The 18,944-nt window shown below is 36.0% G+C and overlaps 1 protein-coding gene across 1 annotated transcript; it reads right to left on the bottom strand.

Annotated features, from left to right (window-relative positions):
• Positions 1 to 14,089: 14,089 nt before the first annotated feature.
• LOC129285056 (uncharacterized) lies at positions 14,090 to 14,616 on the bottom strand. Its single transcript, XM_054920598.1, has one exon. It carries the CDS (start codon positions 14,528 to 14,530, stop codon positions 14,201 to 14,203), a length of 330 nt encoding a protein of 109 aa, XP_054776573.1. The 5' UTR covers positions 14,531 to 14,616; the 3' UTR covers positions 14,090 to 14,200.
• Between the last annotated feature and the right edge of the window lie 4,328 nt (positions 14,617 to 18,944).

The raw sequence follows: 18,944 nt of genomic DNA on the forward strand, positions 1-18,944 counted from the left end.
TGCGTGTACACGTGGCATCCAATTGGATGCTCAATTGAAAATTTAAAAAAACCCTTACTCATATCATAGTTGAAAATTAAATTAAAAAAAATTCCTCGATATATGCACTTCGCAGCTAGCTACAATTTTTATTTTTAAATGAAAATTACTTTCACTCTCGCAATCTTATCATTTTGCCTTCTTTACATTGCCTTAATCCCAAAACCTAACTCAAATGTAAACAAGCATTTGCCCACTTTTGAAACAACCATAAGCCTCAGTTATCAAGGGTGAGGGCAAGCACTTGCATAAACATAAAGAATTTAAAAAAAAATGAGTCAAATTGCCAAGTATCAAATATTTGAGTCAAAGCTATCATATGTACCTATGGAGAAATTTTTTATAATTTAATTTTCAACTATCATCTGAGAGATGATTTTTTTTATTTATCTCTGATTAGGCATCCACTTAGATGCCATAGGTACACACCTATGGGATTCACTAATGTAAATTAATATTCTTCTATGATACATTAATGGCAAGACAAGCGTAGTTAGGCTTTTTAATGTTTAAGGGTGGAAATGATCCAAAATTAAAATAAAGACACTAATTTTTCCTAAGCAAATACTTCAAGAGCAAAGGTGATATCATGGGTGCCATGAGTATATTTTTTTTTCAAAAGAAAATTTGGTTAACAGATAGGTTTCTAAATATTTAGGGGAGAACGACTTAAAATTGAATTCAAAATATCCGCAAACCTAGTGTGAAAAGTTTGAAGGTAAAAAAGACCCTTAATCTAAAATTTTATTTTGTGAGATTTTGTGATGTTTATTTAAACTTTTAAAATAATTAGAAGCATAAAAAAACATATTTTTGATTATTTTTAGAATCTGTTAAATAGTTTCTTAAAATAATTTGATGTGGTAGATGAGAGAAAATGTTATAAAAATGCAGATACACAAAAATATTATAAATAAATAATAAATCATTCTTATGTATAAATCAAGAATCCATGAAGATACCCTAAAATTTAAAAAATAACTAACCAATAATTACTTTTTATTGTTGTAGCCAAATATAAAGTGATGCTTGCTTTTTTATAAAATCTCTAGAAAATAAATCTATTTTTATAAAATCCCTAAATTAATTATTTTTAATCTTAAACAAATTAGCCCTTCTTTTTAAAAATAAAAAATAAGAACAATTTTAAAAACATTTACATGCAAAATACCATTCAAAACAAGTTTTTTTTATATTTTTTAAAATGAAAATAATTTTTAAAAACATAAACCAAACAAACCCTTAATTTTTGATCCTTTTTATTTAGGCTCAATATGAAACGTCGCTTAGATAGGTCACAAGGCTAGTTGGGCTAAGTAGTTGAAGCGTCAGGCCCAATGTAAATAAAAGGGGCCAACCCCGAAGCTTAATAGAGTCTACAACCAGTAAACATGCCGAAATGCCGTCAGCTGTAAATATTAGATCGTTGGCACCAAGATACGATCCTAAATAATGCCGAAATTTATGCCCAAGCAGTTCAGTGAAATGGGCTGGTTATCAAAATGGAGAGACTGTGCTACAAGTTTCATGAGATTCCTGATTCTTCGGCAGAACGTGCTAAGTTTCAAGGAAAAGGCTTCCGTTATTCGACACTATAAATAGAAAGAAGGAAAAAATAAAGGAATCTAGTCAATACTCTATCAGGACTTGCACATTTTAAATTCATTAGCCCTTTTCAATTCTTAGTCTTTAGTCTGTAATTTTTGCCACTTCAATAAAATCATACACTTGTTCTACCAAAGCCTTGTATCTTTTTACATTCGAGCGAACTGTGGTAAGGGAACTCAAGACCCTTTTCATTATCTATTAAGACTCAGTGTCTCTGGCACGTGTGATATTTATTGTTCAATCACGAATAATTTTTGGCGCCCCCGGTGGGACCTGTGTAACAAAGATGGTAAGGATGTGAAAAGACAAAAGGATTGCTGAAACAAGTGCTGGTTCTCATGAACCAGAAGGGATCTCTGCACATGCAGGATTAGAACACTTATCACCCAATGCTGAAGCAGCTGAACATTGTAAGCATGTAATGCCAGTGATAACAAGTAGCAGCAACACGAGCCCTGACTCAAAGTCAGAAAGTGGCCAACTTAACCTAATGATCATATCCAACAAACCTGTGGTAGAAGTGCTGTGGGAAATTCAAAACTGAATGGATAAGCAATTGGAAGAGAACTAAAGGTTCTTTGCATTATCCCTGGAAACATCAAAATGCAGGGAGAAAGAACGACAACAGATCATGATGCAGGCTTTACATGAAGGCATGAAGAACATAGTCGCATTATTGAGAGGCATTCACCTGGAAGTAGGCTTAAGTGTAGGGCCGCTTGAAGGCAATAAGTAGGAATCAATATAGATGCTGGCCATTGGGGCCGTACACTTGAGCCTGGCATGAGTAGCCCAGGGGGCACGGTGGTGATCCCAGAATGTCCGATCGAGCCTCAGAACTAACTGGTGAAAATGGAGGCCTTGAGAGACACCATTCAAGATATATATGGACCAGGGCTGAGGCCAATTGGCCGCCCCAACTTCTCAAAACCTTATCCAGAATATATAGACAGGGACAACCCATAGCCTTGAGGATATAGGATCCCTGACTTCACGTTGTTCTCAGGAGATGGAACGCAGTCAATACTGGAGCACATTAGGAGATTCACAATCTAGTACGGCGAGATTGCCAATTATGAGAATTTTGCTAACTTGAAGCTGAAATTGTTCTCGAATACTCTCACGGGCCTAGCGTTCACATGGTATACATCACTACTCCCTAACTCAATTATCAGCTGGATAGAAATGGAGCAAAAATTCCACATCCAATTCTATAAAGAAGAGCCGAAGGTCAACATAGCAGAACTCTATAAGCTCACTTAATGGGCTGGAGAGATGGCAGACTAATACTTGGTGAGGTTCAAATGTCTGAGGAGCAAGTGCCACATATCGCTTCCAGAAATTGAATTTGTCAAGCTGGCACAGGAAGGACTGGATATTGAACTCCGAAAGAAATTCCAAGGGATGGAATTTGGAGATTTTTATGAGCTCGCAATGGGGTTATAAAGAACTACTCAAGGAAGAAGACCATTACCAACGGACTACAGCAGGGACCTATTTTAGAGACCTAGACGTGGTGATAGCAGAACTAAAGAATGCTCGTAACTACACATGTCCAGCTCTAGTAAGGAAGGCTAGAGAACTTTTTAAAAGACTGAATATAGTTTAGTATACCTTTGATACTACTAAAATAGAGGAAATTTTTCATTTCCTCCTCAAAGAAAACTTCATCTCCCTGCCCATAGATCATAAAATCCCTTTGAAGGAAAAACAAAAAGGGAAGGAATACTGTAAGGACCATTACTCGTGGAATCACAACACCAAGGCGTGTTGGGAATTCAGGAACATCATCTGAGACTGAATCAATAAGGGAGTTCTAAAATTCCCTAAAAAAGAATCCATGGTCGTAGATTATGACCCATTCCTACCATTTGCTATGGTCATCATGGTGGAGATAAACTTTGCCAAACGACGTCTCACTAAAAGTGATAGTAGGAAAAAGGATGGGAGACCTTGGAATGTCTGGAATAGGGATAAAGTGACTCAAGGAAACTCTAAAACAGTATGGGATTACTTGGGAAAACCTATGAGCTAGTCCAAGTCTTTCAAATGGGACATAAGCCTAGAGGGGTAGGACATGAAAAGCCTGGATGGCTCCAAGGTAGTTTGGGACCGCTTAGGGGGAACCCAGAATGAAGACAGGCAATAGAAAAAGAAGAAAAATGGCAAACAACCCTCAAGATGGGATATTGGCCCAGAGGGGTTGATAATATCAGAGCTAGATGGATCTAAGGTGGTCTGGGATTGTCTAGGGAAATCATCTAGTAGGTTCGACTTCTTTGTAAAGTACTCAGTGCCCCCTAAAATAGGTGAACCATTTATGGGGACACCAACTGGTTAGGGTGTAGGCCCCAACAACCTATCGTTATCACTGTTAATGATGTTAGAAAATAACACAAAGCTTCCTTCAAAACCAAAGGCTGCTAAGGGTTCAGGCAAGTTCATTACACTGCCTGGCAACATGCTACTTCTAAAATAGAGAGTTGTAAGATGTAAGAAGTTCCCAGCTGCCTTAATGAGAACCGAGAAGCGGCGTCTTCAACAAAAGCGGGCTACACAGAGGTACCTTGAATAGCAAAAAATTGAGGTACAGGATAGCCCCGACATTCAACAGTCGCCAAGGGCTCAGATAGGTTCATTACACCACCTAGCAAATGCTACTTCTGAAATGGATAGTTGTGAGACATAAGAAGTTCCCAGCTACCTTAATGAGAACCCAAAAACAACATTTTCAATAAAAGCGGGCTACATAAAGGTACCTTGAATAGCAAAAAATTAAGGTACAGGATAGCTCCGATATTCAATAGGAGGCTAACAAGTTCAAAATGAAGTCCACTAAAGATTAGGACGAAGGAAGCGAGGCTGAAAATCAAAAAAATGGGACCATTCACGTTGGAGAGATACTGCTCAACCTCTACTGCGTGGTCTCATTAACACTATCTTTCCAATTCCGGTCCACCACTGGTAATACCTAAGGCTAGTAGAAACAAAACTCCTCCGGGCCAATACAAATGGGCCCGTATCAGTATTGCCTAATAGAGCCAAGAGAAGAAGAAAGGTATAAGCCTATAAGCACACAGGCACAGAAAGAAGAGATTGCAGAGCCCATATGCCAAATCACTTTATAAGCAATAGAAGGAAAACCAAAGCAGGCCGTCCTAAAAAAACCCAGCATGAAGATGACTCAGAACCTGAAGCCTTTATATATCAGGGTACATTTCGGTGGGAGATCAATGACTAGGATCCTCATTGATAATGGCTCGGCGATAAACATTCTGCTGCCCCGCATGATGATCAAGATGGGACAAGAGGAGTATGATCTAATGCCGATTGAGGTATTAATGTTAAGGTTCACTGGGACCACATCTAAGGTCCTCGGCATACTACTATTACAAGTTGATGTCAGGACTAAGTTGTCACTAATAGCCTTTTTTATGATCAGCACCACAACACAATACCAGGCCCTCCTAAGTCGAGATTGGATCCATGCCAATAAGTGCGTACCTTCTTTACTACACTAGATACTCGTTATGTGAAAGGAGAGGAGATAAAATTAGTTTGGGCTGAAGACAAGCCATTCACAATAGCCACTGACTTCATGGATGCGAGGTATTATGAACTGATGTGGGCCCATTTACATTCCAAAAGGCTCAAAGAATCCTTTCATACAGAATAACAACGGACGCTATAGTACCTCTAACCTCACAGGGGCGCGAGACCATCATAAAACTGGTTGATGACTAAAACAAACAGAGGAAAGGCCGTAGCAGCTGCAGCCATTCAAAAGCTATGGTTGCACAATATACAAGAGAAACTAAAAGACTACGAACTTGAGATCTACTGGACTGAAGTCGTATATGAAGATAAAAACCAGAAGGTAGCATAACTGCACGAGCTAGACCCTACACTTTTGAAATTTGAAGACATAGCCCCAGAGGTCCAAGATCCACTAGAAGAAGTAAACCTCGGATCCCTAGAAGAGTCGAGATTCACATTCATTAACTCACTATTAGATAAAGAACAAAAGGATGCCATTAAGCTAACACTGTTAGAATTTAAGGACTGCTTTGCATAGGACTATAATGAAATACCAGGGCTGGATAGACACCTAGTCGAACACAGGCTTCTTATAAAGCCAAACTATAGACCACACCAACAACCTGCCAGGAGAATATCAGTAGAAGTAGAGCTACGAGTAAAGGAGGAGATCAAATGCCTCCAACAGGCTAGATTTATACAGCCCTACAGGTATGGTCAGTGGCTTTCAAACATAGTCCCAGTAATCAAGAACAATGGAAAACTGTGAGTTTGCGTAGATTTTCAAAACATAAAAATGGCCACACCTAAAGACGTGTATGCAATGCCTATTTTAGACAGGTTAATAGATGTTGGGGCCAGAAATGCTTTATTGTCATTTATGGATTGCTTCTTTAGATACAATCAAATATTTATTGCAAAAGAAGACATTCACAAGATCATTTTTAGGTGTCCAGGGCTTATGAGGGAGTTTGCAGGGCTCATAAGTCGAGGCCAAAGATGCAATGGCTAGTGCATAGGTATGGATACTATTAGCTATCGATGACAAGAGACTGCATTAAATATGCTAGGAGGTGCAAGAAATGTCAGACTCACGGGCCAACACAATAAGTGCCGATATTAGACATGCATTCGATCATTAAACCATGGCCTTTTCGAGGATGGGCCATGGATATAATAGGAAAAATCTATCCAGTCTCATCCAAGGTCCACTCATTCATCTTGATGGCCATAGATTATTTCACTAAATGGGTCGAGGCCATCCTTATGAAGAAAGTAAAACAGGGTGATGTTATTAACTTCATACGTGAACAAATCATGTTTCAGTTTGGTATTCCTTAAATGATTACAACAGACTAAGGGACAATGTTCACCGAAAGTGAATTTAAGGCCTTCACTGAGGAAAGTGGGATTAAGTTATTATCATCCTCATCATATTACCCTTAGGCAAATAGACAGGCCGAAGCTTCCAACAAGATCGTCCTTGAAATTTTAAAGAAAACAATTGAAGAGAATCCTCGAGAATGGCACGAACAATTGCCCGTGAGGCTATAGGCATACCAGACATATAAGGGAGAAGCTATGAGCATGAACCCGCATGTGTTAACATATAGGTACGAGGCCGTTTTGCCTATGGAAATAGCAGTCCCTTCGCTACGCATTGCGAGCAGTCTAGGAAGATCGTCTGGTGACTATAATGAAGCCATGATGAATGAGTTAATTCAATTATATGAAATTCATTTACAAGCATTCGACCATATGATCGCCCTAAAGAAGGAAGTTTCAAGAATATATAATAAGCGTATAAGAAGGAAGCGCTTTCGGGCGGGCGAGATCATGTGGAAACTTGTGTTACCACCTAGTTTTAAAGACCGGATACTTGGTAAGTTCTCACCTAATTAGGAAGGACCGTTCAAGGTGGATGAAGTACTTAAAGGGGACATATACATGTTAACTAGCATCAACGGGATTCCACATAAATAGGCCATAAATGGGAAATATTTGAAGAAATATTGGCCGTCATTATAATAAGAAAGTGATAAAGGACCCGTGGCCTAGAATGGCCTCCGAGTATACAAGAGTCGCACAATGAGAAAGAATGTTTGTTCTTTATTATTATGTTTGAATTGTGTTACAAAAAATAAAGAATAAACAATATAAAAAAGGAGACACACACACACACACACATAGGTACACTATTTACAAAGACTGCACATGAGCTCCCACATCGCTAAAGTCGAGTCTAGATCTACAAAATGGGTCTGGTGACGAGCAAGGGCTATCTCGAACTCAAGTATAGACTAAACCTTAGCATTTGAAATGGCTCGTGCCTCATCCAGAACCTTGGTAGTGACCTCCAGCTCAGGTTCTGCTAGACCGTCTTCAGCTTCAACCCTCACTAACTCTTCTTCAGCTGCTGCGAGCTAGCGCCTCAAGTTTGCCACCTTAGCCCGTAGCACCCAAAGGTGATCCACATGAGGGGTAATCTCCTAGACCTAATTAGTAGTGGTAGTCATCCGGGTCTTAGTGGCTAAATATTCATCCCGCACTGACCAGTTGTCCTTTAAATACTCTAATAAGAGGGGGAGTTCTTTACGGCACTGGTTGATAATGCCATAGCATGTCGGGACTTGAGCTCACAGGAGCACTAACTCAGACATGGAGACCACCTTCTCTACAGTCTCGAGAGCCTTGATTATTTCCTCAAAATTTTATTCAGGGATGAGGAATGGATCACGACTGAGTTAAAACTATACGACCCTCCAAGCATCCAATATAACATCCATTTCAGGGACGCAAATCTGGGATAGGAGGGCATCAGTAGGAACCACCTCTAGTGCAACCAGCTGAAGAAAACAAAATAACATCAGCAACAAAAGACCAAGAAGAAACTGAAAGGACTAGAAAGAAAAAAGTAAACAAGACTATACCTGAATTGGGTCCATGAGTGCTTTGTCTTTGCTCATGGAAGGGGGAGGAGTACGTGTAGACCCCGCCACTAAGCGTAAAGCCTTATCCACATAGCCCGTAAGAGTAGAAGAGTTAGCTTGACATTGTACTAAGTCACCTTGAGTAGGGACTAGAGCAACTAAAGCGTCAATCAAAGATGTCATTTGTAATCTCTCCAGGGACCTCTTTGAGCTCCTACCCTCTTAGATACTTGATAAGTGGGAGGGAAGGATTAGACTGAGTGGGGAGACCATCTAGGGGCCCTTGGTAGCAACAGGGCCCTGGTCCCTAAACTCTAACTTATCACTTGAGGCTACAGCGAAAGCTTCTCCTTGATCAAGGGCAGTCCCAATATCTTATGAACTACCTAGGGCTGCAGTAGATAGGGCAACCCCTAGACCTTCATCACGTTCTGTCACCTCCTGAGCCACCTCCTGAGTGACTTCAATTAGGTCCATAGGTGTGGGCTTAGGAATGGTAGTGGCTTGGAAAGTGACCATTTAGAGATCTGGGAGCTAGGTCTCTTTCTCCCCTTGTTGAATTGAACTTACTCTGCCATTGTCAGAATCTGCTGATAGGATTATCGTCTGTTGGTGCTTATACATGCGCTTTCCTTTCTCAGGCTTAAGGCCTATTAGGAGAGGGGTAGAAGCAGGTTGGTTAAGTAGTGGGGACATCGTCTTCTTTTTCCTCTTAGTTTAGGAGATGGAGACGGAGCCCCCTTCATCTTGTTAGGAATATCTCCTTTGTCGGGACAACTAGAGGAGCTCTTCTTGGCCTCGAGTTTTTTAGAGACCGGGGGAATGGAAACTTGGGAGGAAGCATTATCTTGCTCCATCCCCTAGACTATGGTCCTCAATGAGGGGGCCGTCTGGGTCTCAGAAGCGACGGGGACATCAATATTTCCCCTCAAAAATGTCATCAGTGCGTGGGATTGTGTCCAATCACAGCCTATAAAAAATAAAGCAGGTTTAGTCTAGGGAAAAAAATAAGAAGGATAAAACTAAGACAAATGCAGAGAAAATACTTACTAGTATAGCTCTTTATTATACGTTTAAAGCGCTGGGGCTACCATTTGTTGAAGCGGAGGTAGGCGTCTCTATCTACAAGTTCCACCTTACACTGCCTCTGAGTAGTGAGTGGAATGGCTATCTGGTTAATAGCCTCCCTGTCTAGTAGCTCAACGCTGATTTGGGGGGACAGGCCCCTAGGGGTGTACTGGCTCAGTCCGAACTGGCACTCCATTAGTTAAGCATGGTAAGACTCCCAATATACCTTGAGAGACTTGGAGGAGGAGCCAGTGAATAGCAACCACATCTTTCAAGGAGTAGTGGCTGAAAGAAAGATATCATCCCGCAGGGGCTTGGCAAGCTTATTCTTCTTCTCCACCATATACTTGTACCAAGTTTGAAGGTGACGGTCGAGGATGTTGAAAGCTTTTTAGGTCCTCCCCAAAGACTAGCTTTGCTAATAGAAGAACTTGAAGAAGTTCTTCAACTTGATCAGCGGATGACCACCTAAGAGACAAGTGAAAGGATGGTTGGTGCGGGAATCGTTTGGAAATGGCTCCCGCCAAAGATTGGGAAAGTAGGCCATCGTCCATAACTTCAAAAACCAGACAGACCCATGGAAGTTACTAAAGGGTTTCTTAGTCAGCGACTCCCTCATGCCATCGTAGAGATGGCATAAAAACATAGTCCCCAGGGCTATTTGGTTGCCATAGAGCAGGGACTGGGTGATCCTCAGGTTGTAGTTGCATAGGCTTCCTTCCCCCCGGGGCCAGGATCCATTAACTCAATAGGATCCATATGAAGACTAGATGCTCCATAGCAGTGACAGGCTTAGAGGCTGGCTTCTCGAAAAACAGCTCCATAATCTTCTTTTAAGAGCCTACACTCTTAATCTTGATCTCCAAATCAGCAGGGAGGGCGGTGTAGGATTGGTATTTCTTAGGGATCATGTAGAAGTTCTCCTCCCCGGCAATAGGCAGCCCCAGGAACATGAAGACATCCCATAGTGTAAGGGACATCGAGCTGAGCTCGAAGATGAAGGCATTACAGCTTAGAGCCCAGAAGCTGAGGAAGGCCGTTAGAAGCTCCACAAGGATGTCGACATCGGCCAGAGATAACTTAATCAGGTCATATAGACCCATCTCTTTTTACTAAGGTGCATGTTTTGACTTCAAATGCCTCACCCAATTGACCCAAGCATGAGGAGACCGAGGCCAATTCCTGAGCTTTCTACAAGATGACTCGAGGAAGGGTGAGGTCATCCGAGCCAAGACCAAGTTGCAAATAGAGGTCAGTGACCATGGATTTGGTTGTGTAGGAGCAGTGACTTTAGATAGGTCGGGAGAGATTATCAAATACCTGACGTCACTCTTGTTAGAGATTTGGAAACTCCAAGGCAAAATGCTGGAAAAAATGAAGCATAGTTATAATATATTTCAATAAAATAGAAGGGCTAAACGTAAGAAGCGAGAAACTTACCAAAATGCCACTGATTCATGGAATGAAGAATCCTCCTAAAAAGAAATGAACGAATATTAGAACGGGAAACCAATCTAAAGGAAAAAATAGTTTTTCAAACCACTAAATACATACTATCATGACCTTGCCAAGGGGGTTAATCGGGTTCCGGATAGTCGCCAGAGAATCTGGTACACTACCAGCAGAAGTCGAAGAAGGTGCGGCGGTAAAAGAAATGGAAAAAAGCAGAAGAAGCCATTTGAAAGTTGGGTAAGAGAAAATGTAGTGGACTAAAAACTTGAAGTTCAAGAAATGGCAAAGAGAGCAAGAAAAGTGACCAAAATAAAGAAACGAGTTTATATTAGCAAAGAGAGCTCAAAAGTGAGCGACATTTCAGTTTTTTCAAACATGCCACGTGGCTTACGTTACCAGCCATTGGCACGCGGGAGGCATTGTTTAGACTAAATATGAAACGTCACTCAAATAGGCCATAAGGTTAGTTGGGCTGAGTAGTTGAAGTGTCAGGCCCAATATAAACAAAAGGGGCCGGCCCTGAAGCTCAATAAAGTTCACAACAAGTAAACATGCTAAAATCTCATCAGCTATAAATATTAGACTATAGGCACGAATGCACGATCCTAAGTAATGCCGAAATTTTATGCCCAAGCAGTTCAGTGAAATAGGCTGGTTATCAAAATGGAGAGACTGTGCCATAAGTTTCATGAGATTCCTAATTCTTCAACAGAACGTGCTAAGTTCTAAGGAAAGGGCTTCCGTTATTCAACAATGTAAATAGAAAGAAGAAAACAACAGAGGAATCTAGTCAACAATCTATCAAGACTTGCACATTTTAAATTCATTAGCCCTTTTTAATTCTTAGTTTTTAGTCTGTAATTTTTTGCACTTCAATAAAATCATACACTTGTTCTACAAAAGCTTTGTATATTTTTACATTTGAATGAACTATGGTAAGAAAACTCAGGACCATTTTCGTTATCTATTGAGACTTAGTATCTCTGGTATACGTGGTATTTATTGTTTAACTACGAACACTTTCTTATATATCTCAAAACATTCAGGAATAAGTTGCTTGAGCTTGCCAATATGTAATTAAAAAAAGAGGGCGGCAGCCATGATTTCCCATGTTGATTATGAACATTTATAGATTCCAATTAGATGTTATACTTTTAACCAAAAAGGAAAAAGGTATAGTGATCAAATTAATTTTGTAAGTGAAAATATATATTTTATATTTTAATTAAAAATATTAAAATAATTATTACTAATCATCAATAATATGAATATAAGAGCTAAATATCGGTCTTGTGTTTACAGACAAGGCATAACGTAAATTTTTCTCCCAAGACCAAGATAACTCAATCCCATTATTGAATTACAAGAGTACTGAGTCTGACACAGTAAATTAATCCATGTCGCTTTCCTTCAGTTATTTATGTCTTCAGAGCATCATTTTCAACGATGCACGAGAGCTAATGTAACAATAGAAAACTCCAAAGTTACATGCGGGGTGCGTGAAGAGTTTTGAGGCTTAAAGTAAAATTATCATAAAGGTTTAATGTATATTATAATTTATGAATTATATAATTTTTCATTAAGCCTAAGTTTTATGTTAATTTCAATTGCGGTTGGTAAAAAAATCATTGTAGTAATTTTCTTAATTCCAAAACATATGCAAGGCCATTTTTCTTATAATTACAGTTTTTAATGAATAAGTGGTAAGATCGTGTTTTTTTTTTTTTTGCCAGAGTGGTAAGATCTTATTTATGATGTATCATATATTCCCAGTATAGCATACTACAAATAAGATCATGATATTTTTGACAAAAAAATCATGATATTAATTAATTTTTAAGAGGAAAAATATCACTAGGTCCTGTATATAAATATTATCTCCATCCCAAATTATAAGACACTTTTTGGAGAGATTCAACATTTCAAAATATAAAATATTTTAATAAAAATAAAGTTTCATTAATAGTATTTTTTTAATATTATCTTTCTCATATATTCTTTCTCTTTAATATTTTATCATTAAATTAAGAATATTTTTACAAATTTATATTTTTTTAAAAAAGCAAGATATTAAAGTATAGTTGATGAACTTTATTGATATGTATAATTTAAAATAAAAGTGTTTTATAATTTAGAATATAAGGGGTAATTTTTTAATGAATCCCAACGTAAATTATAGCCAAGACTTCTCCTTACTATGATTACAATATGGAGGAACACCTTTTTACCCTAATCAATGTCCACTTTTTTTTTTAATAATATAAATCATGTCGGTAATAAAGATTATCTTAGACATCTTTCAACTATTCACATATACAAAGCTTAAGATTTGAATCCCAAATCACTTTATTAAATAATAAAAGTTCTTATCGCTCACATCAATATAAATTATCAAATGGATGTCCATTTTTACCAATAATATTTCAAATCTATATAGGCCAGCTATGTTTGTTTTGAAAGTCCGACCCCTTTTCCACACGTGCTTTGTTGACAAATATGTCGAGAACGCTTGCTAACGTGCTGTACAGAAAAAGGCATTATGTACTGGTACCTCACCAATACCCTATAAAAAGATAAAAGCAATAAAAATATATAAAATTTTATATATATCTCTATATAAAAAATTAAAAAAAATAATATTATTTTACTTTTTTTATAAAAGATAATTTTAAAAATATATTTTAAATATTACGTAACAAGTTTTATCATAACTTATAAATAAGATCACATATGACTTATAAATAAGATCAAATAAATTTTATAAAATGTATCTTATAAATGAGATTAGAGATAGTAGTTTGTATAAGTTGTTGGTACTTTGAGAATGAAAGAACTAACTAACATTTCTATAATTATAAAACAAAAAAATTTAAAAGGACAAATTTACCCTTTAAACTATATGTTTATGAGTGTGCAGGACCTTAATTAAACTCTTTTTTGTGCATTGTTTTTCCTTTTAACATTTAAAAATAGTGTAATATTAATAAAAATTAATATTGATTGTTAGTTGACAAAAGAATGACCTTAAATTATAGAACATAACTAAAAAATTACAAAAAATAATTATAAATTATAAATAAGTACTATATGAGAAAATTCATATATGTCTGGTAATTTTTGTGTCCCTTTCTATAATTGTTTTGGTTTTTTTTATAATTTTTGAGATCATTTTCTAATTAATTAATAATTAAAACTAACTTTTGTTAGTAGTAGGAATAATATCGCACATTTTTCAAATGTTAAAGGAAAATATTATACTAGAAAGGAATTTAGGATTCTTAATGTTCTTAAACCTACAATTTGAGGGCAAATTTTCTCTTAGACAAAAAGGTAAAAAAAAAAAAAATTGAAGAGAGAGAATATGGTAAGTATGAAATACACTCCCAAAATCACCCAATAGTCTCAATTGTCTGTAGTAATTACTAGTTATTTTCGCCTCTAGACTTGCTAACAACTTATACATAGATCAAGTTCTTAATTATTATTATTATTTCAGAGTGAGACATAGATATTGAATGTACATGGCCCAATTTCATGATCACATGAAAGCATGCATGGCATTAGAGCTAAGAAACGAGATTGAGGAATGAAGGTTGATAGGCGATAAGGACAAAGAGAATGAGGAGGACAAAGGCGACGCCCCAAGGGGAGCCTCCGGCTCGGTGGATGGCGGCGGGTTCAGATCCCGGCATGGGGAAGTTGAGCTGAGTACCTGAGGAGAGGCAGTGGACAACGATGATCAACAGCAACGGCGAAATGATGAGAAGGCGCTGAAGCAGCTCGGAGGCGGTGGCCATGACGGCGTCGTAGATAATGTAGCTGACAGATCCACATATAAGAGCCGTGGCGGCCACAAGAAGCCAGTGCTCTGTGAAACTGAACCTTGAAGAAGCCATGGTGGTTATCACACAGATTTACTGATGACGATGAAGAAGAAGAAGAAGAAGGGATGGTGAGTAATGAGGAAGTGAGTGAGAGACAGTGAGAGTGGTCTCCACTATACTGTCACTGAATTGTGTGAAGAAAAGTAGAAAACTCATAGCAGTACGATCTATGCCAGCTGTCTTCTTTTGGATTTATCCTGCTCAATCAATGGAGTTTTGAACAGTGGCTGTAATTTTCCAATGCACTGGATGGTAACTATTGGGGTTTAAGGGCAAAAATATGTGAGAATTTTTGGGAAAATTATATTTAGATTTTATATAAGAAAATTTATTTTCAAGATATCTTATAAAATTTATAGAGAAAAAAATTTATATACTTAACCTTATATACTTAATGTATTTATTTTTAATCAAATCAAAATATGTGAATCTTATATATAGATTATTTATTTTATAAAATTATTGTTATTAATTTTATAAATATGTTAAGATCTATTTGTCATAATTTAATTGGATATAAGTATATAAGGTTAGGTATATAAGTCATAATTTATTCTATCATAAATTATTGTTATTAATTTTATTAACCACTTGTCATAATTTAATTGGATATAAATATAAGGCTTAGTATATAATATTTACCTATTCATAAAATACTTTTAAGTTTCAAATCTTGTGTATTTACAACTTGACAAAATATATTTACAACTAGTTAATAAACATTTACAACTTACAGAGGAAAATAACAACTTATAATAATAAGTTATAAATGCTCGTTGCTCAATTATAAATACCATTTGTCAAGTTATAAATGTACAAAATTTGGGACTTGAAAATATTTTATCAATTTTATGAGATTTTTCAATAATAAATTCTCTTTTGTAAGACTTTGGTGTAAGTTTTCTATTTTTAAGAATACCCAGTATTTGTAATCAAACAAAAGTGTAGCAATTTTCATGAATTTGTTTTACTTAGTGCAACAATTTCCGTCCCATTAAATTTGACAAACATTCATTAACATTAACTGTTAAAAAAAAGGAAGTAAATATAAAGTGTAAAAGTACTCAGAAACTTTTTCTCTCTGAGTTTTTAATTTTCTTAAGTCACCAATGGTGTATGGATAGTCTAAAAGATTAAAAAAAATTTCTTACTTCAACCTTATTTCGGTTGCCCAAATAAATATAAAAAATTCAAGCTAAGCTCAAATCTAAATGAGCTTAGCATGAATACCCAAGTTTTTTGTTATTAATAAATAAAATTAAAATTAAATGAAAATTAAAAATATTAATTTATTTACTTAAGGATATTGAGCATTTCAAAAGAAAAAATTGCTCGATATTTTTTCCTTTAAAAGTTTTGGACAATAGCTCTCACTTCTTATTATATTTAAATGTGTCATTTTTTTATAAATTATTTTCTATATGATACTTTCAATTATAGAATTGGCATTGGAATGGTCTCGTCATTCTATTATTATTAAAAAATAAATTTCTTTTTTTTAATTTATAATGTTCGAATTTGAGATTTTATTTGGAGAGAATCTTAACCGGGGGCCCATAAGGAGAATAATTGCATGCAAGCCCCATCTAGATCTAAAATTTATATCTACAGAACTTAGGCTCCTAGCTGGAATCAAATCTCTTCATGGCTGAATTACTGAAATGACCTTGGTTCGTCAAAAAAGGAAAAACAAATTACCATGGACGCCGGCACTAGTAGAAAATAGGCCATATACACTCACCTGTCTACACTGATTCAGGCACACAATATGCAGAAATAAGAGGTGGTAGTATTTTTGTAAATAAATAGCAATCTAACATGATATCTATACTGGTTCTATGCATAAGCAGTGTAGATATAGATATCTAAGTCTGCTACACGTGGAACTGATGTAGACATATTATATATTTATTTTTTAAAAAATTCACGAGATATTACACTGATTACTCATATCACCGATGTAGATATATTATATATTTATTTTTTAAAAAGAAACTTGAAATATCTACACTAGCTATTTGTGGAATTAGTATTAATATATTTTTTAATTTATACAAAATTATTTTCCAATATAACTACACCGGTTAGTACATGTAACCAAGGTAGATAATTCTATATCAACACCAGCTATTCTGTATAACTAGTGTAGGTGTGAATTTAAATCACTCTTTTTTGCCTTTCTTTGTTTATTCTTCATTATCGTCGTCTCTACTCAGAAACCCAACATCTTTGTATCATGCTCATGCTCATATCATCAATTCATCTAGGTTCTGTTCATGGTTTGGTTCTCTAATTCTAACCTTAAAAACCCAAAATATACGCTTATGCTCGTGCTAGTGCTTGTGGTTTGGTTCTTTAATTCAATCTCATTTCATGGTTCATTGATTCTAATCTCAAAAACCCAATAGGCTATTTAACCCAAAATCTCTCCTTATGCTCATGTTCGTGGTTTGGTTCTCTAATTCAAACCCATTTCATTTCTCAAAATCATTTACATTTCACTGAGCTTCATTCATTGATTCAAACCCATATTGTCTAATTCATTCACTGATACTAAGCTTGGTGGCCTGCTTCTCCTGCTCCTTTAATTCTTTTCTAACTTTGTCGCATGTATTCGAGCAACCCAAAATCCCAAGTATTTTTTTTATTTTTGAGTTTTAATCTTCTGGTTTCCTATATGTTGATATCTTATTGATTCTAGCTTCCCTTTGAATGTGGTTTTAATTTTTCATTTTCATGTATGATTGATTCTGGCTTTCCTTTAATTCTAGATTTAATTTTTCATTTTTGTGTATGATTAATTTTGGCTGAGTGGCTTCCCATGAATTTGTTCATTGAGTTTGAATCGATTTTAGGTGTTAAACAATTATGAAAACTTGTTGCTTAGTTTATGTGTAATTAATTGAACCAATACCCATGGCCACAGACCTAGCTCTGCTTCAGGCTGCCCAAATGCCCCCACTAAGTTTTAAAAAAAATTGCATGCACACAATGTTAAGCTATCAGTTATGCCCCCACAAACATGCTAATTTTGAAGCCACTGATCTCAATTCAATCCTAACAAGGACAATGTATAAGATGCACAATCTCTTATAGAGATTGAGTAAGATTGAGATGAAATAGATATGGAAGTTTTATGTTGGGTAATTTATAATTATGGTGTTGTTTTATCATTTGATTTTGAGAATGTATTTAAGGTATTTGACAAATTAGATGAAAGAAGCATGATAAATTTAAATTATGGGTGTTTGGAAATTTGTTGGGCAAGATGCTATTGATTATGAGTAAATTTTGTGTTGTCAAATTTTTGAAAAGTCTAATATTTAGGGGAGACTCTATCAATTTTTTTTAAACCATGAGTGTTAGCTAAATTTGTTTGGAACTGTTAGCTTAATCAATAGTAGTCTTTGCGTTAGTATAACTTAGTCTTTGTTAACTAAAGTACTGGTAGAGAAGGCCAGAGGCCTTTAGGAATTGCATGATTGTTTTTTTTGTCAATTATAAATTTATTAGAAAATCCAATATTTAGGGAAAAACTCTACCAAAATTTTTTAAAATCATGAGTGTTGGGTAAATTTGTTTCCCTTTTTCCCTCCAACTTAAATTGAAAATTAAAGTCTTAGCATGCTTGTTTCCTTTTTTTTAATATAAATCTTGTTTGGTCCTATCCTAACGGATTTAGTAATAATCCATGTGTTTTAGGAAAACAAATTAAATATGAATTATAGTTGCATAGATGCTAAACAAATGAGCCTAGAGTATGCTAATAGGGTTAAGGGGTTTTTGAAATTTTCTTAAGGCAATGCTGAAGATGATAGTGGGAGTTTTTATTTGAATGAGAGGTGGCTAAGTGTAGATAAGATATATGAACACTTAATTTGTGAGGGGTTTCTTAAAAGTTATAAAGTATGAATATGGCATGATAAAAGACTAAGCATGCCGATGCCAAGTACATTTCAATCATGGAATGTTGTTGTTGTTGTTGATGATGATGATATATGTGATCGGTTTGAGGACATAATCCATGATGTGGGTAAAGAGGCTTTTGAGCAATCCCAATCATATAATAATATGTAGTGATGCAGAGACACCTTGGTACTCAAGGTGTGAGGAATTTAGTTTGTTGAAATCATAAATTAAAAAAAGCTAGATTTGGGTAGAGCGATAAGAGTTTCACAAAAATGCTTGAATTGTTCAAATTATGCTTTAAAAAATGTGTTGCAGGTTCATTACTACGAGGAGAAGAAAATTCTATGCCCATTGGGCATGAAATTTTAAAAATACACCCATGTTCAAATGATTGCATATTGTACAAGAAAGAGCATAAAGAAGAGTAGAAGTGTCCAGTATGTGAGACGATAAGGTATAAAGAGAACCAAGCTTTTGTGAAGGTGCTATGATATCTTTCAATTATATCAAGATTTAA

Source organism: Prosopis cineraria, unplaced genomic scaffold (assembly GCF_029017545.1).
Source record: "Prosopis cineraria cultivar Desert tree isolate PC_DT_omini unplaced genomic scaffold, ASM2901754v1 PC11, whole genome shotgun sequence".
Taxonomy (NCBI): domain Eukaryota; kingdom Viridiplantae; phylum Streptophyta; class Magnoliopsida; order Fabales; family Fabaceae; genus Prosopis; species Prosopis cineraria.

Excerpts from the sequence above, each read along its gene's own strand:
- LOC129285056 (XM_054920598.1), bottom strand. The coding sequence starts at position 14,530 with ATGGCTTCTTCAAGGTTCAGTTTCACAGAGCACTGGCTTCTTGTGGCC.